Genomic DNA, 24,329 nt, shown 5'->3' on the forward strand with positions numbered 1-24,329 from the left:
CATGTCATGATGAACCGAATCCGTAGCGGTGCAGCCTTCTTGAAGCAGTTCGCCGGCTCCACACATCTGACGCTGGGCACGGCGCGTTGTGTCTGTATATATCGACGTCGGCGCTTCCTTCCATCGCGTCCGGCGTCAGTTGATCTCCAGATCTCTCATTCTTCAAACTTGCAAGGTCAGACCAACGACAAGCGGTCCCACTCTCCCCGCAAAGCTGCAGGCATCACGGCCTTGCTGCTGGAAGGCGCTGCACCTCCTACCCTCCCGCCGCCTGCCCGTCTTGGAGATCAACGCGACTTGGGGGGAAGCCCTTGTTTCTGCGCTGTCTCTCGCTTATCAACAGACGTCGTCTAATACCTCCTCCAGCTTTAGAAGACCAACTTCGTCTCTGAACCTCTTAGCCTCTCTCCCTTTTTTTAAAAATTTATTTTTTTTAAACTTTTCATCCTAAAAACCACCTAAGCAGCTTCACCTGGCACGGCATATCCTTCACCTGTTTGGACCTAGACGCTTGGGATGGCAAGCAGCTCGGGGGAATCACCGCAGCGGCGAAAATGGTTTTCGCGCAATTCATCCAATGGGGAGGGTTCCGTTGAAAAAAAGGGCCCAACGAGATGGACGATGGGAATCCTGGAAGACAAGGACACGATCGAGGTTCCAGGTATGTCCCTTACAACGGCTTTCAAGCAAGTCTGGTTGCTAACACCGCTCCTAGGCTCCGTTCTCTTGCTGGCCCCTGATCACAACGAGCCGCTCGGCTTGAGGAACGCACCCGCAAGAACATCTCATTCCTCTATTCCTGTCGGTGTCCTTCGCCAGGTCACCGAACCACCGCCTCCGGCAGAGGACCCCAAGAAGAAGACCAAGGATGGGAAAATCATCTTGGATCCTCAGCCTGATGATTCGGCCAATGATCCCCTGAACTGGCCGGTATGGCGAAGAGACTCTTCGCTTCTCTCTCTCGGGCTCTACTGCCTCGTTGGTGGAGGCATGACGCCCATCCTGGCCGCCGGGTTCACCGACGTTGCCAGCGATTATGGGGTAGATGTTCACACCGTCTCCCTCACGACAGGTCTGTACATGATGGGTATGGGTCTGGGCTCCGTTGTGTTCTCTCCAACTGCCATCTTGTGGGGAAAGCGGCCAGTCTACCTGTTCAGTTCCGTCCTGTTCATTTTGACTTCGGTTTGGTGTGCCTTGTCACCAAACTTCGCCTCGTTGGTGGTTGCCCGTATCCTCCAGGGTGTCTCCGTCAGCCCTGTCGAATGTCTTCCTTCCGCCACCATTGCCGAAATCTTCTTCCTTCACGAGCGCGCATTCCGCATCGGTATCTACACTCTGTTGTTGCTCGGTGGGAAGAATCTGGTTCCTTTGGTCAGCGCTGCCATTATTCAAAAGTTGGGATGGCGATGGGTGTTTTGGTAAGTCCATCAGCATGCGTGTCCTTCGAGTGCGGGACTGACGCCTTGTTCTAGGATCGTTGCCATCATCGTCGGGTTCTGCTCGGTCCTCTTGTTTCTTTTCGTCCCCGAATCTTTCTGGGACCGTGCTCCGCATCGCAGAAAGAAGTCCAGACCAAACTTCTTCCGCCGCTTCTCCTCGAAACACGATGTGGCTCACCCGGGGGCTCATGCCACCCCGGCTGTCACGCCTGCTCCGCAATCACCAATCACGGAAGCTGTGCCTTCACCCGAGCCTCCGAAAGCCGCGACCAGGGCGCAAGTCGGTTTCGCTCCGGAGCCCGAGTACCTAGATTCGGAGCCCCGCGAGAGAGCATCGCAAGACATCCAACGACCCCCAACTGTCCAAGCCTCTCCTGCAATTTCAGAGTCGGAAAAGCCGGTCTCCGACGGCCCCGCCTCGAGAACTCCTCACGACACTGATAGTGAGTCGCTTTCGAGCTCTCGGTCCGGGCGAGAGGCGTACACGACCGTCTTGCGCGGCGCACCCCCGAAATCTTTTGTTCAGCAGCTCAAACCCTTCAATGGCCGCCTCAACAAGGACAAGTGGCACAAGGCTGCCGTCCGGCCTCTGATTCTTCTGTCGTATCCTGCCGTGTTGTGGTCATCGATCGTGTACGCGTGCTCGGTCGGATGGCTTATCGTGATATCAGAATCTATGGCCGTGATATACCGAGAGGAAGTCTACGACTTTGACGCCCTTCAGACCGGTCTCGTCTACATATCTCCTTTTATCGGTGGTGTCCTCGGAACTGCCGTGGCAGGCAGAGTCTCGGATGTCATTGTGAAGGCGATGGCGAGACGCAATGGTGGACTTTACGAACCCGAGTTCAGACTCATCATGGCTCTCCCCGTGGCCATCACCACGGTTATCGGCCTGATGGGTTTCGGCTGGTCGGCCGAGGTGAGAGATCACTGGATGGTGCCGACGGCATTCTTTGGCATAATTTCCTTTGGGTGCTGTTTGGGATCAACAACCAGCATCACCTTCTGCGTCGACAGCTACAGACAGTATGCCGGCGAGGCCCTTGTCACGCTCAACTTTTGCAAGAACATCTTCCATGGTCTTGTTTTCAGTTTGTTCGTCACCGGCTGGCTGAGCTCGGACGGACCGAAGAAGGTGTACATTTGGATTGGTGTCATTCAGCTTATCCTGCTGCTGTTCACCATCCCGATGTATATCTATGGCAAGCGGGCGCGCATGTGGACGGTGCGGAAGAACTTTATGGAGAGGTTCTAGGAGAGCATCGAGCGGAGAAAGCAGGAGAGGCTTCATGTCAACTTTCAAAAGGTTGGACACAGGAAATCGGAATGAGACTTTTTTTTCTTTTCTTTTTTTTTCTTTTTTTCTTTCTTTTTTGGGGTTTTGTTTTGTTTTTTGGAATGGATTTTTTTTGGCGTTTTTTTAAAGACTTTCGTTTTATGACCGCATGGTTTAGTGTTACTGCATTGCATTTACATGGCTGGTTTTTTTCTTTTTCTTTCTTTCTTTATGGACTGGGCTGGGGGTTTGATGACTTTTTTAAACGGTCTGTGTTCTGGATATGATATATGATACCAACATGGCTTTAGCACTCGTTAGAAATACATTAATATGATATATGTTGTACATTTATAATCATACTATCTTTGAAGATCATGTTGTGGTGGTGTCGTGTTGTGGTGTTGTAGATTATCAAGGTCCCTTCTCCACTTTGATGCCCCTCTCCCCCCAACTTTTACCATCTCTTCAACCCCTCCAACATTTCTTGGGGGGTCTTTGAACGCTCCATCAAACCCGCCATCACCAGTCACCACCATATCAACCACGGCAATGTCGACCACAACCCCCCACCTTTTGGAACCCTACCTCTCCCTGCCCCGGGAAACCTCCCTCATTGTGCTCAGCTCCATCCTCGGCGCATCGACAAACTGGCTTCTGGCGCGGTATATCCACTCCTACCTCAAAACCCCCAGCGTCGAAGGCGAGCCAGAAGTCGCCGTATTGCTGGCGTCCTTCCTTCGAGACTACCCCTTCTTCCAGCAGACCCTCTCCAAGCTCTCGCTCGACCTCGACTCCGAAGCCCGAAAGGGCAGGTTCGCGTTTGTGGATGGGTTGACGGGCTTGTTTCTCCCGTCCCAGCGGTCCGGGGGGAGGTTGCAGGACGGGGATGATCTCCGGGCGGTTCAGAGGCAGATCGGAGATGCCCTGGCGGGGTTGGATGCTGGGAGGAAGAGGAGGGTGGTGCTGGTGCTGGACCAGCCGGATTTCTTGGTTGCGAGTACTAGTGCTGGCGGTGGGGAAGGGGCAGGGATCGCGGTGAGGGATGTCATCTTGGATCTGAGAGAGGTTTGTCTTCCCTTCCCGCCGCCCCCATCCCCAGTCTCCCGACCCTCGTGGCCATTTGGCAAGGGAAAAAAAAAGAAGTTTGTGGGTGGGGCTGACAAACAATGAACAGAAGGTCCACAGCTGCGTCGTTACCGTGTCAGCCGACGACCCTCTCGTTCACCCTCCTGTCGCTCCCACACCCCTCGAGACGAACCACTCCTGGTTTGTGCTGTCACTGCTTCACGAGGCGGACATGCTGTGCGCCCTGAGGCTGCTGGACACTGGCACAGCAAAGGATGTCAGTGGGGTGGTGAGGATCACCAGTTCGAGGGATGGCGAGACGGAGGACAGAGAGTATCTTTACAAGGTTGGGGGGCATGGCGGTGCCAAGGTCTTCGAGAGGGGGCAGTAGATGTCACGATATGGCAAGTAAATGGATGAGATGCTCATGGCAATGACAAGTCATTGGACGATAAGGTCCAGAAAGGCATAGCAAGCACGCACACATATGACGCAAGCGAATGATGCCCGATTTTTGACAGCAAAACCGCCGCCCAAGTAGCTGAGAAGCACAGCGTTCCAAGAGACAGCCGGACGCATGGAATATGGCACGAGACGCCCAATTCCAATCATCAATCATGGACAGCACCAGAGGGCATCATAAGCCAGCACCAAAGAGGTAAACACAGAAATACCGATTTTGAACCCCTTTGCGCCTGACTCTTGGGAGCGTCTGCTGGGCTGTCCCAGTAATAACAAACACCTTCACGCCTTTCATAAAACCGTCTGCCCTTGATGCTGTTTCATCACTTTTTTTTGCTTGACTCTCGTGCCCATGGATAAACTGGTCTGGATGGTAGTTGGTTCGTCGCGAGTGCATTCGCGATTTTTGTGTTCTGTGGTTTTATGACCCCAATTTGCCCGCCGAGATGCATACCATTTGTGATGACTGAAAGCAGCAAAGCATAAAAACCGCGAGCATGGTTTCCCCGTCCGGAATAAATTTGTGAATCCCAGCGCCCGTTTACACCGCTCGCCAAAAACGACCCGTCCCGTCATCCATGTTCCAGCCCATCAATGCCCGAAGACGACCTGCTTACTCGGAAGCGGTGTTGGGACCCCGCGAGCCCTTGGGGACACCAGTCTGGAAGCCGTTCTTGAACTTTCTGGAGACGGTGCTGAGGTATCTCATGCGGCCGGTGCCGGTAACCTTTCTGCGCTTAGCCTTCTCGGACCAGTTGTCTGTAATACCCCGAACGTCAGCAAGCCGTTCCCTTTTCATGTCGTCTCGAGTGTTGTTGGCAACGTACACTTGCGGGTCTTAGCAGCGGGGTAGCCGCACGAAGCGCAGGTGTGCTTCTGGTTGTGCATAGAACGGCGACTGTTGAACACCAATGTCAATATCTATTCGTCATCCTCCTCTCGTTCCTCCTCGTCGGCAATCGAATCGTTCTCTCGTCCGGCTCGTCGATGAAGGGCTCGTGAGGACTTACCCGCAGCGTCTGCAGATCCCGTGGGTCTTGTTGTGGCTATTGATGAGAGTCAGCAATGAATTCCGCCTCACTCCATATCCCAATGTCGAAACATACCGCTTGCCAAAGCTGGAGGTACCCTTCGCTGTTATCGAGAGTCAGCATAACCGTGACCAATCCCGTACGCAATGTGTAGATGCAAAATTTCGGCCACGGATGAGCCATCAAGGCGTCGAGGATATCGGCATCTCGAGTCGAGGATGCATTTCGATATTTCGGGGATGGGTGTGGTGTGCTCAGGTATCGCAACGGAGGGGTGGGAACGTACTCATTTTGGCGGTGGATCTGGAAAAATTGCCGAGTTAGAATTGAGAATTGGGGAGAAAGCTACTTCTCGGTCGATTAAACGTACCTGCGTCGTCGTCGACAAGAGGGAGCTTTGTGATGGGTTGCAGAATCTCTCGCGGTTCCGGGGTCGCGAAATTTTGGGAATCTGTGTGGCCAAGCGTTTTCCTGGTTAGGGCTGCGGGGGCCACCAGAACAGCCACACGTGGCTAGTGCGAAAACCACACGGCGCAGTTCCAGTCCGCCAAGATTTCTTCGCACCACACATGGCCCCATATTATTTCTGGGCTTACTGATAAGATAAGCATCGCTCGGTCTGGGTGGAATCAGGGGCAGCAATCATCACAAGTAAATGGAAGATTGTATTCTATGGATGATGAGTATTGGCTAACACTACGAAAAATTCCTTTTGAATCCCCTTTTTTTTTTTGGGTTTCCTAGAGCTTGAGTTTGCTGAACTCGGCGAGTGTCCGCTCGTAGTTCTCCTTGGCCGCCTGTGCATCGGCAAGCTTCTTCTTCTCAGCTGTTACGACAACATCACTGACCTTTTCGAAACCCTCGCGGTTGATCAACTCCTCCTGCTTGGTAATTGCGACGGTGGTCTTCTGCAGCTTGGTGGTGATCTTCTTGATCTCGGCTGCGATATCTGTGATTTGGTCGCTGACCTGGAGAAGAACAACAATCTCGGCGTTCACGACACTAACAGCGCAGCCCTTGGGGGTGGCGGACTCCTCGATAACCTCGGTGGAAGCAATGCTCCTACCGGAGAGGGTCTTGATGGCGTTGAGCTGCGCGCTCACCTTCTCCAAGGCGGCAGGAGTAGAAGCCACGATGAAGGCACGGCCATCACGAATGTTGTATTCAGCAGCCAACGATCTGATACCGCTAGCGCACTTGAGACCAAGCTCGTAGTCTGCGCTCTCAGCGGGGAACTCGAGAGCCTGGTCAGCCTCGGGATACGGCGCCAGGAGGATGGAAGGAGTCTCATCTCCAGCCTTCCGTGGCAGACGTTGCCAGAGCTCCTCGGTGATGAAGGGAAGCATAGGGTGCAGTAGACGCAGGCACGTATCAAGAACAAAGTAGAGGACTTGGCGGACAGAGTTGGCTTGGGCAGGGTCCGCATCTTGGCCCAGCATGCCCTTGCTGTTCTCAACGAAGATGTCGCAGAAGTCATCACTGGGTTTGGTTAGAGGCTCTGTCTGAACTTTGACCCAAGGGAAACCGTTGACTTACTAGAAGAGCGAGTACACGAGCCTGGTGGCAGTAGAGAATTGCCTGTTCGTGAGAGCCTCGTTGATGCCCTTGACGGCCGCGTTGGTACGGTGAACAATCCAGCGCTCTGGGACCGACAGAGCCGCGAGGTCAAGCTGGGCATCAGGCTTGAAGGAATCGCCAAGGTTGCCCAACACGTACTTGGAAGCTTGCCAAACCTTGTTGCAGAATCTGCGGTAGGCCGCCATGACGCGGATGTCGAAGTTGATGTCGCCACCACCGGTGGTGTACGAGAGAAGCGTGAAACGCAGAGCATCAGCGCCGCACTCTGGGATGCCGCCAGGGAACGATTGCTTCTGGTACTTGGTGGCACGCTCAACCTCGTCAGACCTGAGGTTACCTGTCAAGAGCTTCGCGTGAAGGTCCTCGAGCTTGATACCGTTGATGATGTCCAACGGGTCAATGACATTACCCAAACTCTTGCTCATCTTTCGCCCTTCGGCGTCGCGGATCAACGAGTGGCAGTACACCTCAGTGAAGGGAACCTTGCCCGTCAACTTCAGGGAGAGCATGATCATTCTGGCAATCCAGAAGAACAGAATATCCCAGCCGGATTCGAGCAGCTCGGTGGGGAAGAACTTCTTGAAATCATCCTTCTCCGTGTTGGGCCAGCCCAAGATAGCCATGGGCCACAAGCCGGAGCTGAACCAGGTGTCGAGGCAGTCAGGGTCTTGCTCGAGGGTGTAGTTCTTGCCGGGAAACAGCTCGGCAGCCTTCTCGGCGGCCTTGGCCTTGGCCTCTTCGGCATTTCTGCCAACAACCCAGGTGGCCTTGTCTGTCTCCTCGCTGTCCTCGCCTTCAAGGACAATACGGTACGCCGGGATACGGTGGCCCCACCACAACTGTCTGGAAATGCACCAGTCGGTGATGTTGTTGAGCCATTGGAAGTAGCTCTTGCGGGCACTCTCCGGGCTGATCTTGATCTCACCACTCTCAACGACTCTCATGGCATCCCTGGCCATGTCCTCCATCTTCACCCACCACTGAGGCGCCATGCGAGGCTCGATAACATCCCCACTGCGCTCGCAAATGGGGATAACCATGGCGTTGGGCTCCTTCTTGACGAACAAGCCAAGCCTAGCCAACTCCTCGACAACCGTGTAACGGGCGTTGAATCTCTTCTGGCCCTGGAACATAGCGCCGTTCTCGTTTATCAAGCCGTCTTCGGTAAGCACGTTGATGAACTCAAGCTTGTGGGCGACCCCGAGCTTGTAATCGTTGAAGTCGTGCGCGGGGGTGAGCTTGACAGCACCAGTGCCGAATTCTGGGTCAACGTAGGAATCCTCGACGATGGGCATCAACCTCCGGGTGAAGGGATGACGGGCGTGCTTTCCGACAAGGTGTGCGTAGCGGGCATCACCGGGGCTGACAGCGATACCGCTATCGCCCAACATTGTCTCGGGACGTGTGGTGGCAACAGTGATGAACTCGTCTGACCCCTCAATTGGGTACTTGAAGTATGTGAGGACACCGAACTCAACCTTTCTGTCATAGCCGGGCACGTCAATCATGGTGCGCCCGGTGATATCCTTGTTGATGACCTCCAAGGTGCTGAGGGCGGTGCGAAGATGAGTGGACCAGTTAACCAAGCGGTTGGACCTGTAGATGAGACCCTCATCGTGAAGAGTGACAAACGCCTCCATAACGGCGGCAGTCAGGTTCTCGTCCATGGTAAAGGCCTCGCGGCTCCAGTCCATGGAGCCACCCATGAGTCTCTGGGCATTGTTGATGCGCTCATGGTATTCCCCCTTCCACTCCCACACGCGCTTTGTGAACTCCTCGCGGCCGAGATCGTGGCGCGTCTTCTTCTCTCTCTTGTACAGCATCTTTTCGACAACGGACTGAGTGGCGATACCGGCGTGATCGCAACCCGGGACCCAGAGTGTGCTGAGGCCCTTCATCCGGTTCCATCGAATAAGTGTATCTTGGAGAGAGTTGGCGAGAGCATGGCCGCAGTGAAGTGCACCAGTGACGTTCGGGGGCGGCAGGGCAATGACGAATTTGCCAGCATCAGGGGTTCGGGGCTCTTGAGGCTTGAAGTAGCCGCTCTTCTCCCACCATGAATACCATGACGACTCGACGGCCTGGGGGTTGTATGCTGAGAAGTGCGGGTGATCGAAGGGCTGGATCTTCTTCTTCTCACCAGCTGGAGTCTCGTCCTTGTAGCGAGGAAGGACAGGAGTCTCGGCCTTCTTCGCCTTGGGCTTCGGGGCTTCGGCAGGCTTGTCACCGGCTTGTTGCTGTTGCTTCAGCTTGGCGGCAGCTTGCTTCGCAGCGAATTTGGCAGCCTTTTCGGCTTTGGCCTTCTCCTTGGCCTCTTTGGGCATGTCAGAATCTGATCAAGGAAACGACAATGGCGGCGCTCGGCGGATCTAGACTCACCATTTTTCTTTGGCGCAGGCGCATCGGGAGCGGCGGCCGGTGTGGTCGCCGGCGCGGGGGCTTTAGCAGCTTCGTCGGCCATTTTGGATAGTCGGTACGCTGAGGAGTGATAGGTTCGAGGTTCTGGACGGAAAGAAGCCAAGGATGCTTTAAGCAGCGAGTTCCGTGTCGAACTAACCAGTCGCCACGACGAGCTCAGCATCCAGGCTCAGCGGGGGGTCAATTGAGTATTAAGAGGGGCGGCAGCGTGACTCTTAACGAGGGGCCTTTCATGTTGGCTGCAGGCTCTTTTTCCATATGCAAAAAAAGGTGGGGTTCCGGCGAGGATTCAACGTTGAGTCAGTTGCGACTTGAACCATACCTTACAGAACCCTAACCCGTGTGTAGCTTGCTTCTCTGTTGCTTTCTGCCACTACTACCCCGCGCGGCCTGGCCCCAACTTTGTCTCCCAACACACAAGGCTGGCCGTCGAGTGATTCTGGAACAAATTGTAACATGGACCCCTTTTTTTTTTTTTTTTTTTTTTTTTCCAACATGACCTCCTCAAGCGAAATTCCAAATGCCCAAGCATTCAAGCTTCTCTTACCACAAGTTGAGAATCCCGTCCACCTGTGTGACTCCTTACTGATAAGTGCATAGCACAGCCCGTTGCTCCACCCCAGATTACTCAAGCAATGAGTATTCTTGCTGACTCTTTTGTGAGGCTTGTAGATTGCATCCAACACAGAACTGTTGCAGATATGTAAAAATTCGAGAATCAGAGGCACGTGCCGTCAAAAAGGCGACCATCGAGGAAGGAATGCGGGGAATGCTTGCAAGACAGGTTGCCCCACGTACAATTCAGCAGCTGTTCCCGGTCCTATCCGCTGCGAGTGAGTCCACTTGACCCACGCCACTTTCCAGCTCTCCCTTACCAAGACTGGCCGCTACCCTGTAACTCTAATGCTCTTATCGCTCATTGATTATCTCGTCATCTACAACAACATCAGCCCGTGTTCAGCCTTCACTCCCTTTCCCGCCCACCTCAGTCGCCTTGCCTTTTCCTCCTTAACGTGCTCCCTTGGCGCCAGTGTTATTTCCCAGGGCTACAGCGGATGACTACCTAGGCGCGCCACGACGCGACGGCTCAAGCCCGCCCGACCCAACGTCCCAACTGCAGCTTGTTTCTAAGCCCTACGCAAGTCCTGGGCAAGAGCAGGCCAGACACCTCCTTGCGGCCGCTTGCGCTGTGATAATCTACGATGCGACCTCCACGGATCGCGATACTAATTCTTTTCTTCTTCGCGTCGCTCTTCCTCGTGTGCAGGGCCATCAGTTCCCTCCGCCATCCCAACGCCGCCCCCGCCGTGACACCATTGACGACCCGGAAATCGTCATTCCGGAGCTTCTTCTCCTTCACTGCGCCGTTCTCGCTCTTCCCTCCCAATGCTGCTATAAGCCTGTTCGATGATAATAGTACCTTCTTTGCTGCGCGACCGGCTGCCTTTGGGCCCATCCTCCCTGCCGACGGCCTGAGCGGGCAACTATGGATAGGAAGTGGATTTGCTGAAGATCATCTCCAAGAGGGCGAGGTCGGGGGCGAGCTCGGCTGCAGCGATCTCCCAGGCTGGGAGGATGGGAGACCTAAACTGTCGATCAAAACCACTGTGCATGGGTCCGCAGCCTCAAAGTCAGGACCCGCTGCACTGAACACCAAAAGTACAAAGCGTGATCCTTTGGGCGCAGGGATTCCAGCGGACGGAAAATCTTCAGAAAGGCGTCACGATGGGACCGACGACTACCTTCACCAGGAACTTGACCAGACTCGCAGCCCCTACAGCGAAGGCTCGGTGGTCTCAGCGTCAAGTCATGCCGATATCCAATCCATGCAGGAGACGGCAGAAATTACGGGCAAGATCACATTGCTGAGCAGAGGTGGTTGTGGGTTCCTGGAGAAGGTCAAGTGGGCGCAGCGCCGCGGTGCGATCGGGGTGATTGTTGGAGATAATGTGAAAGGGGGTCCGTTGATCCAGATGTTTGCGAGGGGCAATGTCGATAATGTCACAATCCCCTCGATTTTCACATCGCAAACGACCGCCATGCTACTGTCATCACTCGCGCAACCAGGCAGTTTCATTGAAGATATTCTGGACGAGAACGGAAACCCGATCTTGAAAGTACAGCACTCCAGCAAGCCTGGGGTCAATAAGCAAACCAAAGCGGCCGATACAGGTGCGGGCTATAGACCCAAATCTGGCCCTCACGCCCAGGGGGTCAAAACTGCGTCGTTCCAGGATGCCTCGGCCCCTGCGGTCAAGAAGTCACGCTCGACACGCAGGAGCTGGATCTCCCGTCTGTTCTCCTGGGGGGATAGTGGAAGCAAAGGGTCAGAGCAGAGCCGGCCGCCAAGCAGTGGTCGTCTGAACTGGGTCGCAGCTGACGAGTGGAGCGACGAAAGCATCAGACTCCTCCAACCAAGTGCGGATAAGGGTAACAAGAATGGAGCGGGTGGTCGTGCGTCCTCTGAGGAGCACAAGTCGCCGGGTGATGGTTTTCAGATAGGTGTACAAGACTGGCGTGACCCCGATCTTGTTAGGTCTTCCGAGGAGGACGAGGAAGATCGGCCGGCGCCGGAAAACCAGTCCACCAACAAGGAGTCTAGTGGTTTGAGAGGTGGCAGTATTACGCCAGGTAGTGGCGAGTATGTCCCTGGAGACTCACATGGCCATCGTTCTGGAAAGTCTGGTTCTTCCTCGGAAAGCTCCAGTGGGCTTATTTATAAGCTCTTCGGGGACGACGCTAAAGAGCAATCTGCCACAGAGGAGAGCTCAAGACTGTCGCCGGAAAACTTTGGGAACAAAGACGATGGCAATGTGCGGGAAGGTTTATGGGTCACGATCACTCCTACCGGCAGTGCCAGTCCATTCTTTGACACCCTGTTGGTCCTGGTGATCAGCCCCTTGATTACCCTCACGGTTGTGTACACGCTTCTTATCTTGCGAGCTAAATACAGAAGGCGGAGATGGAGAGCACCCAAGGCTGTGGTCGATCGGTTGCCGGTACGGACCTACCGCACAGTTGCGCCATCGCCCAGTCAATCATCCAGGACGCCGTCGCCCAACAGCTCCTCACCTACAACACCCCTGTTGCAAGGAAATTCGAGATCGCGGCCCCGGTCTCGGACCACCACTGGCGTGCCTGAGCCTTCGGATCTTTTGAGGGCTGATAACGCTTTGCAGGCTGGGCGATCATCTTCACCAGACAACACCCCGGTGCATGGTGCCAGTCAATGGAAGAAGTACATGGGAAGACAGAGCGAATGTGTGATTTGTTTGGAGGAATACGTGGACGGCGTCAGCAAGGTCATGAGCTTGCCTTGTGGCCATGAGTTTCATGTGGACTGCATGTGAGTGGATCTAAAGTCACAAACTAGACGACGTGGAAATCCACAAATTTGACGACGTGTTTACTGATTTTTGTCACAGCACACCATGGCTCACCACCAGACGGAGAACTTGCCCGATATGCAAAAATGATATCGTCAAGTCTCTGGCTCGTGGTTCGCCATTAAGCCCACACTACGAGCCGTATCATGACGACAGCGAGTACACTCGTACTGAACCTTCCAGCTTCGTGGACTCCAACACTGGATCGTATTCCTCCAACCGCTTGTCAGACGTGGAGGAAGGAAGAGAGGCTCTTGCGCAAGTACAGAGAGAGATACATGAGGTGAGATGGTATGACTTCATGGCGCACCTGCTAAGGGGCGAGCCCGGACAGGCATTTTTGAATCGGCACGAGAACCGGCGTTTTGCGGCCGACGACCGTGAAGAGAGCCGCCTGTAATACAGCATGGTGATAGTGGCGTCCGTTGTTTTTTGAAGAGATTTCGCATTTTTGGCTGGCGCACTTGGGGTGGGAGGTCATTTTCATGGGCGTTGGGCAAGGGGCCGAACACCTGGGATTGTTCAAAACCGTCACTCGCTCTTTTACATACACAACTTTGATACCTCTTTTCGTTTTTGACCTGATAAATTTTATCTTTATTCTGATACGTACTTGGAATGTACGAGGAGCCCAGGGAAGGGGGGGGGGGAAGGGGGGGGGTTGGGGTTCTCATTGGAAGCGGCCAGTCACAGGATCCCATCAGACATGGCAGAGTGAACTCACTAGGATTATACCTCCACAAGGCTTAGACACTTGGATAGCTGTAGCTTTCATTTCACAAAGAACTTTTTCTCTTCACTTCTACATCATATCTCCTCTGGCCTCTTTCGATCTCCTGCGACATGGCTGCCAGCTGCTCAGGATGAATCTCGCTGCCCTATGAGAAGATAAAATACAGGGACAGCTAAGACGGCTGAGGCAATAATTCTTACGTTCAACAAACAAATATGAAGTGCACAAAAAAAGATGAAGATCATCATGTTTTGCATAATGTGCTGATGTGTATTCACTCCCAGGTAGATACCGAGTATGAAGTGGGCTTATCTTATCACAGCACACGCTCACCCACACTCCTTCCACAGCGCCCAACGCGTTCATTGCAACTTCTCACCTTCAACATCAGGTAAGTCAGCGAGCGCTTTCCATTTCTCCAAATTTTGACATGGAAAATGAGCTAACAATGGAACAGAGGAGAATTCTATCACTTCAAAACATATCGAAAAGCCGGTAGTCCGTCGTCTTGTAGCAGACGGGAACAGATTGCATGGTCGAATCTCAAATCTCAATTCACCCCGCCACAGCGCCCTCACTCACTGAGAGGATCAGGGGCCGTGCACAGCACAGCACACAACATCAACGTCAACATCAACGTCAACATCAACGTCAACATCAACACCACCCGCGTCAACCAACCCCCAACCCCCAAACCCCAAGCGTTCTGAACCTATCCAAACAACAACAACCCCCCTCGAGGGGCACACCAGACCCATCATGGCCCGCTTCCTCACCCCGGCCAAAATCGGCCTCCTGGCCCTCATCGAGCTCTACGTCGAAGGCGCGGTCCCAAACGAAGGGATCATCCCAGTGATCAACTTCCTCGCCTCCAACCTCATCGACTGCGACCTCTCGACTGCCCAATCCCCCAACAGCAACAGCAACAACAATAAGAATCTCACCCCTGCCGACCGTTGGAAAAAAGCCGAGTCCACCCTCCGGCTTGTAACCTCGATCAAAGATTTCGAGACGTTGCTCTCCCCGCTGGCGGCAGCGGATAAAGTCCCCGGCCGTCGGCTCTGGGATCGGTTTTTGGAGAAGTTGTGGGGGCTAGACAGTTTGCACAAGCTGCATGAGTTTTTTGCGGCGATACCGGGGTTGTTGTGCAGGACGAAGGAGGAGCTGAGGAGGTTGGGGCTGGAGGACGCGGAGGGGGAGTTGGGGGGGAGGACGAGGTTGGGGAGGAATAGTCCCTTTGGGGCGTTTGTCAGGAGGGCACATGTCGAGTTTGTGAGGTTGAAGTTTGAGAGGGTGATGGAGTTGTGGAGGGTTTTTGTGAGGTATCGGCAGCCGACGGCGGGGTACTGGGCGAGGAGGCATCCGCAGCATGGGGGGAGGTTAAGTTTTGATCAGGTTTTGACGGAAGGAGAAGAGGAGTGGGGACAGAAGGAGACGGGGGAGCTGGCGGTAGTGGCGTATGGGAGGATGTTGTTGCCAGCGGTTGGGCTGTTGGCAAGGGGGGAGGGGTGGATGGAAGGGGGGGAGACGTTGCCGGTGAGCAGCGATGATGTGGAAGGATTGTTGGAGTTTCAGATCGAGCAGATACAGAGTGAGTTTGTTTCTCTGATGGGGGTGGAAAGGGAGCATGACTGACACCATGTAGAGTATGGCAACAGGATACCGCCACAGATCAGAGACCGGTTCAGGAACTTCTTGAAGGGAAGTCATACGGTGCCGAGTTTATCGCACTACCTCAACTTCTCGGACGCCTGGCGGTCAGGGGACTTTCCCACATCTTTCGACCACCTTCATCGATATTTCGACTACACTATGCAGAACCGAGATCGACTGTTCTATCAGTACGCCTTGATGAATCTCGCTATTGTTCAGTCCGACTTTGGCTGTCACAAGGAAGCCGTGGCAACCATGCTGGAGACAGTATCAACGGCTCGGGAGAACAGGGACACGACATGTCTCAACTTTGCTCTAAACTGGTTCTTCCACTTCGGCAGGGCACACCCCCATCTTGTCAGAGAACTCGAAAACAACAGCATGCTTGGCAGCGGAAAGGAGACTCTCGCCTTCCTCCGAGTCAAGGCCAAAGAAACAGGTATGTGGATCCTCTGGAGTTCGGCCCTCCAGAGCGAAGCCAAGCTCTGCCTGGCCAACGGCGAAAGTGTCGCCGTTGCCTTCGAGCACATGGTGCGATCCTCCCAACTGATCGTCGAGCGCAACATGAAGACCATGATGGGGGCCCAGATCTCGATGGCTATCGCCATGTGGGACCGCCTCGGGCTTTCCAGCATGGCCTCGATGGCATGCCAGGTCTTCCTCAGCTGCCACGCGAGAAACTCGGTCTTTGACGACGAGCTGAAGATCACCTGTCGTCTAGCCGGGCTTCTCGCCGGCAAGGGGAAATACGAAGAGGCGTTTGCCATGCTCGAGTCCCTTGATCAGAACTCGCTGCGGTCAGCGAGGCCAAATCAATACTGGCACCTCTACCGCGGCCTCTTGAAGCTTCGTCGGGACCTGCACAGGAACAACCTCCCTGCCGTCGACACCCTGCTGGCTCAGCTCCTCCAAACTGGCCCCGAGGACGCAGAACCGGACACCGTCTTCATCATCGACACCCTCCACATCGAGGCTCTGGTCCGCCACAGGGACTTTGACGGCGCCTTTACCAAAATCGACAACATGATGGCCAACCTCGGAGAAAACAACCGCGACGTTGCCCTCCGCATTCGTCTCCTCATCGCCAAGGCCCACCTCTTTGACGAGATCAACCGCCCAGAAAAGGGCTTCACAATAGCGATGCGGGCCACCTCGATGGCCTGGCGGGCGCTGAACATCCCGCTTCTGTGGCAGGCCGTCGGCGCTCTGGCCAACGTTTTGAACTCACTGTCGGAGTTCTCGGCTGCGGCGCAGCTGTTGCTTTCGGTGCTGCCGAGGGTGCTGGAGACCGATGTCTCGTTCACAGCGGGGACGTTGTATAACCTCTTGGCGGACGCGAGGATGGGGCAGGCGGGGCAGTTTTTTTGTACGGCTGTTTCGGACGAGTCGACGGAGCTGGAGAGGCAGAGGGGGAGGAGGCGGCAGAGGGAGATGATGATGAGGGCGCATGCTGCGCTGGAGAGCGCGTACAAGTATTTCGAAAGGGTGGAGGAGGTGGAGAAGCAGGCGGAGGTGCTGGCTAAGATGGCGACGGTGATGAGGGGGTTGGGGGATGAAGGGGTGAGCGAGGGGTATGCGGCCAGGTATTTGAGTTTGAGGAGGGAGGTGGAGAGGGTCAATAGATAGACAGGGGATTGTATGTGAAAATACTAAGAGGGAAGCGAGGCATGTCAGATAAACAATGAAGAACGAAATGTATCATAGAGTTATGATCAGCCTAGACAGGGATATGCTAGTTTGGCCGCAAAAAGCTCTATCCTTGAGCTCAAGCTCAAGCTCAAGCCTACTCCCCTCATTGAATTGACTTTGTGGTGTTGACTCACGGGCAGATATGTTTGTTTGGATGAACTGGCGGGAAACAGAGAAGGTTATGCAACCCCGAGACAGAGAAGCTGATTTCTTGACTTGACACTATGAGTAGGAAACAATGCATGTACCGTGTTCAGCTTTGTCAGGGTATGCTCCCTCTTCTTCTTCTTCTTCTTCTTCTTCTTCTTCTTCTTCGACTCCGCACTTCTATTGAATGGTCTGCCTTCGTCGTTCTCTACAATATACACCGGGGTTGACCTGTCCATATCTCCAGGTTGCGTCGAGGTCAAGAGCACATTTAGGCCTCCTTGTCCTTATTGTGGTAGTTGACCTTGTCGTTCCAGCTGCGAGGATGTCATGTTAGCATTACAGGCTTGACTTGGATGCCGTCATTGTTTATGGGTATACATACAACAGGGTCTAGAGGTATATGTTAGTAAGTCTGGTCTGGAGAAAAAGGGGGGTCAAAGGGGGGGGGGGTAAAGCATACCTTGTCACCATCGCCCCACTGGTAGTTGCGGGTGCGGATGTTCTGGTAGGGGTACTCGACACGCTCCTCAAGAGGGGGCATGTGAGACCAGTGCTCCCAATGCTCGTTCCAGAGGTTGTACGCGTTGAGGGAAGCGAGGATGAGGGCGGGAGGGACGGTGCTGCGGGCAGTTGTGTGGTTAGCTTGGTGGTACGTCATGGCTGTTGTTTTGTTTCTCCTGATATTGTGATTTCATGCGTCCCCCGATCTCCAGCCCCCGATCTCCAGCCCCCCGACCATGGCTCGCTCTGATTCCTCCTCGTCTTCCAGTTCGTTTCCACCAATTGTTTCTGATATCTGGGAGCTGTTCCAACACCCTGAGGGCGACATGAAAACCACGCATTCGGCAGTGACAATAGAGGGGCTTCGGGAGAGTCATACTAGAGGGAGATCTTGCGCCAGAGCTCTGTTGAAACCTTGTTAGCTATCTCGGACCACCAATTGAGTTCCCGGGGGGTAGCCGAGGTATCGCAGGAGGTACACTCACCAGTGGTGCCCTTGGCGTGCTCCTTGACGTGACGGCGCTCACGGACGAAGGCGTTCTCGCCGGCGTGCTCGGTGCTGGCAAGGCGGCGCTGGGCCTGGGTGCGCAGCTGGGCGGCGAACCGCATAACCTGGCGCTGGGCAATCATGGTGAGTGGCTGGTGGGTTGGGTGCCGTTCAACGAAGGGGGGGTTCGTGGTGGTTTTGTCAAAGATGAAGCAATTGATTGACCCGCTTCTCGTTGCTGTTGGCCTGGGGTGAGGTCACAGTCCAATCAGCTCATTTTCGGCTGCTCCTCGGGTTTGTGGCGGTGGTCCGTGCCTCCCGGAGCTCTCTCTCGCTGGGTGCCAAGACCGGTGACATAATTTCCACTTTGACATCTGAAAGCAGATCATGTGACCTCGCGCGTCCCTGGCGGGAAGAGCGCCCGTCGCCACGCCACACCACGCCACGCCACGCTAGCCACGCTCAGCCAATGACTTTTGGGTGGCAGACCATCTTGAACAGGTGAGAGTTGACAATTTCAAATACAAAGAGAGATGGGATGAACAGGTATCTTATCAATTAAAATTGCCTATAAATCTCTCCATAGTGAAGGGAAAGCCTCTACCACCGCAGTCGTACCCGCCCCCGAACTTCCTCTTTTGCTTCGCCTTATTCAAGTTCGCCCCATCGACCGGTGAATGCAACATCTCTGATTCCCCCACTGGGTTGTATCTCTGGCGCCCGTTCTCTCCGGCTCAAGTTCCCAGTCGTTACACCAAATAACCTAGATCTTGGCGTTGGTGCATGCCAATCATCTGAGTGTCGAGATGCCACTTCGAATCACATCATGGAATGGTAAGCTACCGTCTCTCCAGTTCCACCAGTTTCTGGTTCGGTCTAACATCATATACATAGTCAATGGCATCAGGTTTGCACCCGCCTAGTTGAGCCTGCGTGTGGAGATCGCTTGTCTGACCAGCTCCAGAAATCCATTCGGGTATGAGCCATGGCGCGCAAACCGCACCTATCAGGTAGAAGCTGTGGTGCTGCTCTGGTAGAGGTTCAAAGAAACTGACGGACTGTAGGCAATGTTCGACACGCTGGAGGCAGACATTGTTGTCATGCAAGAGGCCAAGATCCAGCGCAAGGACCTGCAGGATGACATGGTCTTGATTCCGGGATGGGATGTCTACTTCAGCCTCCCCAAGCATAAGAAGGGTATTTCTTCCCTTCTTTATGTCCTGTTTTGGCTTGGTTTCTGAATCTCTCTCAGGCTATTCTGGAGTTGCCATTTACACTCGTTCTTCCAAGTGCGCTCCCATCCGCGCCGAGGAAGGCATCACCGGCATCCTCTGCCCACCAAACTCCTCCACAACTTTCAGAGACCTTCCAGAAGACCAACAGATCGGAGGTTATCCGAAACCAGGACAGCTTTCCGGCGAAGTTGACGAAGCCACACTTGACTCTGAGGGCCGCTGTGTCATCCTCGAGTTTCCAGCTTTTGTTCTCGTAGGAGTCTACAGCCCAGCAACCCGAGACGAATCACGAGACGAGTTCCGCCATGCTTTCACTGAAGCCATGGACGTCAGAGTACGCAATCTAGTCGCGATGGGAAAGGAGGTGGTTCTTACCGGTGATCTCAACATCATTCGCTCAGAATTGGACACGGCCGGTCTGGTCGAACAATTACGAAAGGAAGAAGTGAGTCTTGATGACTTCTTCTCCAGTCCGTCCCGCCGCTTTCTCAACCAAATAGTATGTGGGGGACGTGTGGTTGGGACAAGAGACGAGGGCCGTGAGGAAGCTGTTCTATGGGACCTCTGCAGGGAATTCCATCCCACCCGTACCGGAATGTACACTTGCTGGGATACTCGGAAAAATTGCAGGCCAGGAAACTTTGGGAGCCGGATTGATTACGTTCTCTGCAGCTCTGGAATCAAGGACTGGTTCATCGACGCCAACATCCAGGAGGGTCTTCTCGGTTCTGACCACTGCCCAGTCTATGCCACCATGGGCGATACTGTCAATCACAACGGCACGACGGTTCCCATTACCGATGTCATGAACCCCACGGGCATGTTCGAGGACGGCGAACGGCAACGAGAGTGGACCATCAAAGATGCCCTCCCAACTTCGGCAAAGCTGATACCAGAATTTAGCAACCGACGGAGCATCAAGGACATGTTCTTCAAGAAGCCTAGAGCGACGATCAAGCCAACGACAGCAACAGCCATGCCTGGCAGTCAAGACCCACCTCCTCTCACCATTACCATCTCTACGGGCCCTGAGAAAGACTCCTGGGCCCAGGGCGATCTGGCCTCCTCACAGCCATCGAGTCAAGTCACAGCACCCCCAAGCTCGGGCAGCACACTTGTGGCCTCTCCACAAAAGCCACCAGCGAAACGCCCAGCAGTCGCTTCCCCTGCTAAAAGACCACAGAAGAAGGGAAAGGTCACACTTGCGAAAGAGCCGTCCAAGACTGGTGCGAGTGCCTCCCAGGGCACGCTGAAAAGCTTCTTCAAGCCCAAGACACCCGTTCCCAGCCCAAGCCAGGAGCCAACTGGCACGGACAACACAGCCTCGGCCACAGCAGACATTTCTACTGCTTCAGAGTTGCTACCAGCAGAATTACCCCCTGAAATCCCAAGCTCCAACCAATCTTCGAAAGGGAGCGCCGAAAGCTCTGCCAAGGAAACGCCCCTGACGACCGGCCCAACTGACGACAAGGTCTTTGATCCTATTGAGAACAAAGCCTCCTGGTCTAAGCTCCTTGGCAAGCGCGTCGTCCCAAAGTGTGAGCATGGCGAGGATTGCGTATCGAGGATAACGAAGAAGCCGGGGGTCAATTGTGGTGTGTTCTTCCCCCTCATCCCTTCTCTGCCCACTGCTTGTTCGTTTGTCTCTGATGTCTGAACTTTGCCCCCGTCATCGTCTATCATGTCTTTTCTGTGATGAAGCTGACCACGATGTTTGCCGCAACAGGCCGGTCCTTCTTCATGTGCGCCCGTCCCACGGGTCCGTCTGGCAAGAAGGAGGACGGGACGACGGAATTCTGCTGCAAGACCTTCATCTGGAGCAGCGAGTGGAAGCCTAGCTCTTCGGCGTCGTTGTCTGGCTAGTGGTCTCAGAACAGTGGTATTGATCTGCATTTTGCTACTCGACGGCTATTTGGGGATTTTGGAACGGGGAGTTTGGGCGTTGAATGATAGGAAAAAGGATGATGGGGATAATACATATTAGCATGTGGCATGGCATCTACCATGATCTGGCTATCTTTTGCGTCACGAGCACGTTGCTTTGGCTTGGGGAAGAAGACAGGCAGTGGGAAGAGAGGAGGAGTTGGCAGACTGAAGGGAAATGCCAAAGAGGCAGTTGGCCTAGAACAAGGGTAACCGAGCTACTTGCTTGATCCAGACGGTATCAGGCGCTGTCCATTTTGCCCGTCTAGCTTAGCCCCAATGACAACTCTTGGTTTGTGCATGCTCGGGTTTTCCGACATTGGATATGGCCTGCGAGGAAACGGCAGTTTGACAATGAAGAGTCAGCGTGAGGAGAATAGTTGTTTTCTGTGGTGATGATCTGTTCCGAAGTTTTTTTTTTTTTTTGGGGGGGTGGGATGCAGCGGCTTGATGGCCTCGTTGAGTCTTGATATTTTGTACCACCACCCATCTGGGACCAGGGGTTAGCTTCTTTGTCTATCACTGGCAACACCCACCAAGGTGGAAAAAAAAAGTGACGACTTCATGTGGCTCACATCAAATCACCCGAAGCTCTACAGAAAATGATATCTCGGGCGTAGATCAGTATGATGATGAACTACATGGGGAAAATTATGATCTTGAACTATTTTCTTAGTCGTGGTGGTTGCCCTCACTGTTGACAAACCCGGTGGTTGGATTTTGGGAAGAGAAGTTGCCTCTGAGGCTCAAGTCGTGTGATTTATCTCTGGGTGGTCTCAGGATGGACTGGGGGATCTTGTGTTGATGATGGGCTTCACTCCGCCGCCGTCATTTCGGTCTCTGGGCTCTTCTCTGCTTCGTCATGCCCTCATTGGTGTCTCCATGCGGTAGTGGTAAACTCTAACTGTCGAGGACATGGCAAGACAAAACAAATCATTCCCAACCACCAAATGATCTCGACGGCTGACTTCGTGATGATCATCTCTCAATGATGACAAAGACTTTCTCGAGAACAATCACCTCTTCACATCAAGACAAGCAGTTCAAGATCACAAGCACGAGGAACCATCAGAAATCTGGGTATGCACTTGATTGTTGTACAGACAAAAGAAACTAGTTGCGAGCTTTGAACAGAACGTCTTCTTTGAACCCCTTGAGCCAGGTCATTCCGTTCGTCAAACTCATCCATCCATGTGCCCCAACCTCCACCAGTGATGACCGTCAACACGGTCCTCCTTGAGATTATGTACCACTGAGAAAAGAGAATGAAAACAAATAGAAAATAAGTAAAATGAAAGAAACAGCCCACCGTCCCAACACCCAACTCCCCGCTCCGCCCCAACATTGTAAAATGCTATCCATCCGCCAAACTCCTGTTATCCATGCCCAAATCCCAAATCCGAACCATGAAGAAAATAGAAGTATGAGAAGGGGTATCATCCTCCAAGAACCAAACCTCTTCGCTTGAGAACATCGCCGGCGGTGAAAATGGCAGGGATCGCAGGGTATGCTGATGTGTTGATATGAAACAAGTCATTTAGAGAAAAAGCCGTTCAAATTTCGTCATAATTCCATGTTCTTGTACCAGGAAGCAGATTCTTCGTCAGGTAATCGAGTATGTTGTGTTACAAACTGTGTCGCATCCAGTGAAAACTTTGAAGCTAGAAGAGAGGTCAGCAACCGCGTGTAGAGAGAGAGAGAGAGAGAGAGAGAGAGAGAGGTGATACGACTTACCATTCTGAACCAACCTCTGGTGCATAGGTCATCGCCCATTGGGCGGCAAACCTTGGGCGAAAAGTCGCAATGACTGAATAGAGTCAGGAGCCGTGGACACATATTGCATAGAATGGTTGCAGTGATGAGAGACTGCAGCGATGCCTCTAGTTGTTGAGGCTGCCCAGGTTCATCACAGTGTCGTTGAGATCCGTGGTGGTCAACGAACTCATGGCCTGCACCGGATACTGGGGCACCGGGTTCGTGACCGGCACTGGATACTGGGAGACAGCCTTGATAGTGCTGAAGAGCTTGCGGCGCTCATTCCGGGTGCGGCGTGCCTGGTAGCGGTACCCAGGATACGCCAGTTTGTGCTTGCGGTCTTCCTCCACCGCGAGAGCCTTGAAGTGAGCTTTGACCTGGGGTGTCTCCCCCTTCCAAGCCTTAGCGACGATGGACGCTGTGAAAATTAGCAATTGTGAACACGCAGCAAAGAGCGTGACAAGGGCTTACAAATAGCACCAGCTGTCAAGCCGGGGTTGTCCTCGTGGAGCCGAGCAGACATCCACTGGCGGTAGATGATGAACTGGTTGCGGGGGCGACGAATATGGTCCTTGGTTGTGACCGCAACACTCTGGACCATAGTATCCCTGTTCGACTCAGGCGAGACAGGAGCCATGGCAGGATAAACAGCCGGAACCGCATCAGCAGTGGGAGCTCGATCGACAGTGGGAACAAGATCGCCAATAGTCACTGAGATGCGTCAGCAATCTGAAGGATCAAATCTGTCCAGGAAATTCTTACCAGTCGTGTGAATGACATCGAAAATGCTCGTATCCAGACGAAAGGCCAAAGTAAGGGTCGTGATGTAGTAGAGCATACTGTGCTTCCTGTGAACAATAGCGGTGTCGAGACCATCGTTCATTTTGCTGCAATGAGTCGAATTAGCAATCAATGTCAATGAGCATTGAAGACGATCAAGAGTTGCATACCTGAAGTTGGTGGCAGCGACGGCCAAGGCGCTGACGACTTCAATATCATCATGATCATTCGCGACATGCTGGACAACTGTCTCATGATCGACCAGAATGAAGGACAGGATGTGCGAGTCGTTTATGATGGGGATATCCATCTTGTCAGAGTACCAGACACAGGCGGTGGTAGCGGGAGAGTTGACGGGAGTGGAGTTGGAGACATCCATTGTAATTCAGTGGTTATGGTTTGCGTAGTCGAGGTGGTGGTGCGATTCTTGAGAAAGGAAAGGTGAGAATATCTCTTGATGGAAAGTTCAGAGAGAGTTTGAAGAAGGAAGACTTTGGAAGTTCGGAAAAGAGGTCGCAATGACGGTGAAGTTGTGGTTGATGAATGGGGAGAGAAATTGAGAAGAGGTGAACAGAAGAAAACAAGAGTTGAAGAAGGGGGGGGTGGAAGGAATTAAATAAATCGAAGGGCTGCTCTCTTCAAGCAGCGAGCAAAATATTGTGGGTGGGAAAAAGCAGAAGGCTGGGAAGCTTGCTTGGTGAGGAAGGAGCAGCCCACAGAGAGAGAACAATACTAAGGGAGTGGCAGAATAATATCAGG

At 53.6% G+C, this 24,329-nt stretch overlaps 10 protein-coding genes across 10 annotated transcripts; 6 read left to right on the forward strand and 4 right to left on the reverse strand.

Annotated features, from left to right (window-relative positions):
* Positions 1-516: 516 nt before the first annotated feature.
* On the forward strand, positions 517-3,008 carry QC763_120510 (uncharacterized protein; the record flags this gene model as incomplete). Its single annotated transcript, XM_062908640.1, has 5 exons — positions 517-661; positions 716-1,421; positions 1,476-2,506; positions 2,581-2,821; positions 2,858-3,008. 5 exons carry the CDS (start codon positions 517-519, stop codon positions 3,006-3,008), a joined length of 2,274 nt encoding a protein of 757 aa, XP_062771754.1.
* A 33-nt stretch (positions 3,009-3,041) lies between these two features.
* Positions 3,042-5,000, forward strand: QC763_120520 (uncharacterized protein). Its single transcript, XM_062908641.1, has 2 exons — positions 3,042-3,789; positions 3,899-5,000. Exons 1-2 carry the CDS (start codon positions 3,274-3,276, stop codon positions 4,178-4,180), a joined length of 798 nt encoding a protein of 265 aa, XP_062771755.1. The 5' UTR covers positions 3,042-3,273; the 3' UTR covers positions 4,181-5,000.
* RPL37B (60S ribosomal protein L37B) lies at positions 4,472-5,761 on the reverse strand. Its single transcript, XM_062908642.1, has 5 exons — positions 5,569-5,761; positions 5,358-5,385; positions 5,262-5,297; positions 5,079-5,149; positions 4,472-5,010 (listed from the first exon to the last, which is right to left on the reverse strand). Exons 1-5 carry the CDS (start codon positions 5,570-5,572, stop codon positions 4,865-4,867), a joined length of 285 nt encoding a protein of 94 aa, XP_062771756.1. The 5' UTR covers positions 5,573-5,761; the 3' UTR covers positions 4,472-4,864.
* Positions 5,762-5,868: 107 nt separating this feature from the next.
* Positions 5,869-9,573, reverse strand: CYT20 (Valine--tRNA ligase, mitochondrial). Its single transcript, XM_062908643.1, has 3 exons — positions 9,240-9,573; positions 6,819-9,174; positions 5,869-6,761 (listed from the first exon to the last, which is right to left on the reverse strand). The coding sequence occupies exons 1-3, from the start codon at positions 9,439-9,441 to the stop codon at positions 6,023-6,025; spliced, it is 3,297 nt and encodes a 1,098-aa protein (XP_062771757.1). The 5' UTR covers positions 9,442-9,573; the 3' UTR covers positions 5,869-6,022.
* Positions 9,574-9,781: 208 nt separating this feature from the next.
* QC763_120550 (uncharacterized protein) lies at positions 9,782-13,246 on the forward strand. Its single transcript, XM_062908644.1, has 3 exons — positions 9,782-9,830; positions 9,879-12,624; positions 12,704-13,246. The coding sequence occupies exons 2-3, from the start codon at positions 10,481-10,483 to the stop codon at positions 13,062-13,064; spliced, it is 2,505 nt and encodes an 834-aa protein (XP_062771758.1). The 5' UTR covers positions 9,782-9,830; positions 9,879-10,480; the 3' UTR covers positions 13,065-13,246.
* Positions 13,247-13,639: 393 nt separating this feature from the next.
* On the forward strand, positions 13,640-14,107 carry QC763_0024310 (uncharacterized protein; the record flags this gene model as incomplete). Its single annotated transcript, XM_062905427.1, has 2 exons — positions 13,640-13,788; positions 13,992-14,107. Exons 1-2 carry the CDS (start codon positions 13,695-13,697, stop codon positions 14,105-14,107), a joined length of 210 nt encoding a protein of 69 aa, XP_062771759.1. The 5' UTR covers positions 13,640-13,694.
* Positions 14,108-14,156: 49 nt separating this feature from the next.
* apc5 lies at positions 14,157-16,794 on the forward strand (the record flags this gene model as incomplete). Its single annotated transcript, XM_062908645.1, has 2 exons — positions 14,157-14,988; positions 15,043-16,794. The coding sequence occupies 2 exons, from the start codon at positions 14,157-14,159 to the stop codon at positions 16,674-16,676; spliced, it is 2,466 nt and encodes an 821-aa protein (XP_062771760.1). The 3' UTR covers positions 16,677-16,794.
* A 363-nt stretch (positions 16,795-17,157) lies between these two features.
* EAT5 (Cytochrome c oxidase subunit 13, mitochondrial) lies at positions 17,158-18,122 on the reverse strand (the record flags this gene model as incomplete). Its single annotated transcript, XM_062908646.1, has 5 exons — positions 17,876-18,122; positions 17,770-17,794; positions 17,350-17,509; positions 17,272-17,279; positions 17,158-17,203 (listed from the first exon to the last, which is right to left on the reverse strand). Exons 1-5 carry the CDS (start codon positions 18,018-18,020, stop codon positions 17,158-17,160), a joined length of 384 nt encoding a protein of 127 aa, XP_062771761.1. The 5' UTR covers positions 18,021-18,122.
* Positions 18,123-18,284: 162 nt separating this feature from the next.
* APN2 (DNA-(apurinic or apyrimidinic site) lyase 2) lies at positions 18,285-21,408 on the forward strand. The gene is given in 6 exon segments (XM_062908647.1): positions 18,285-18,328; positions 18,344-18,711; positions 18,772-18,887; positions 18,942-19,074; positions 19,130-20,707; positions 20,839-21,408. 3 exon segments carry the CDS (start codon positions 18,945-18,947, stop codon positions 20,973-20,975), a joined length of 1,845 nt encoding a protein of 614 aa, XP_062771762.1. The 5' UTR covers positions 18,285-18,328; positions 18,344-18,711; positions 18,772-18,887; positions 18,942-18,944; the 3' UTR covers positions 20,976-21,408.
* A 701-nt stretch (positions 21,409-22,109) lies between these two features.
* On the reverse strand, positions 22,110-24,232 carry SMR2 (Sporulation minus regulator 2). Its single transcript, XM_062908648.1, has 5 exons — positions 23,741-24,232; positions 23,553-23,677; positions 23,262-23,501; positions 22,770-23,208; positions 22,110-22,696 (listed from the first exon to the last, which is right to left on the reverse strand). Exons 1-4 carry the CDS (start codon positions 23,947-23,949, stop codon positions 22,916-22,918), a joined length of 867 nt encoding a protein of 288 aa, XP_062771763.1. The 5' UTR covers positions 23,950-24,232; the 3' UTR covers positions 22,110-22,696; positions 22,770-22,915.
* Positions 24,233-24,329: the final 97 nt, after the last annotated feature.

This window comes from Podospora pseudopauciseta, chromosome 1, assembly GCF_035222475.1.
Source record: "Podospora pseudopauciseta strain CBS 411.78 chromosome 1, whole genome shotgun sequence".
NCBI lineage: Eukaryota > Fungi > Ascomycota > Sordariomycetes > Sordariales > Podosporaceae > Podospora > Podospora pseudopauciseta.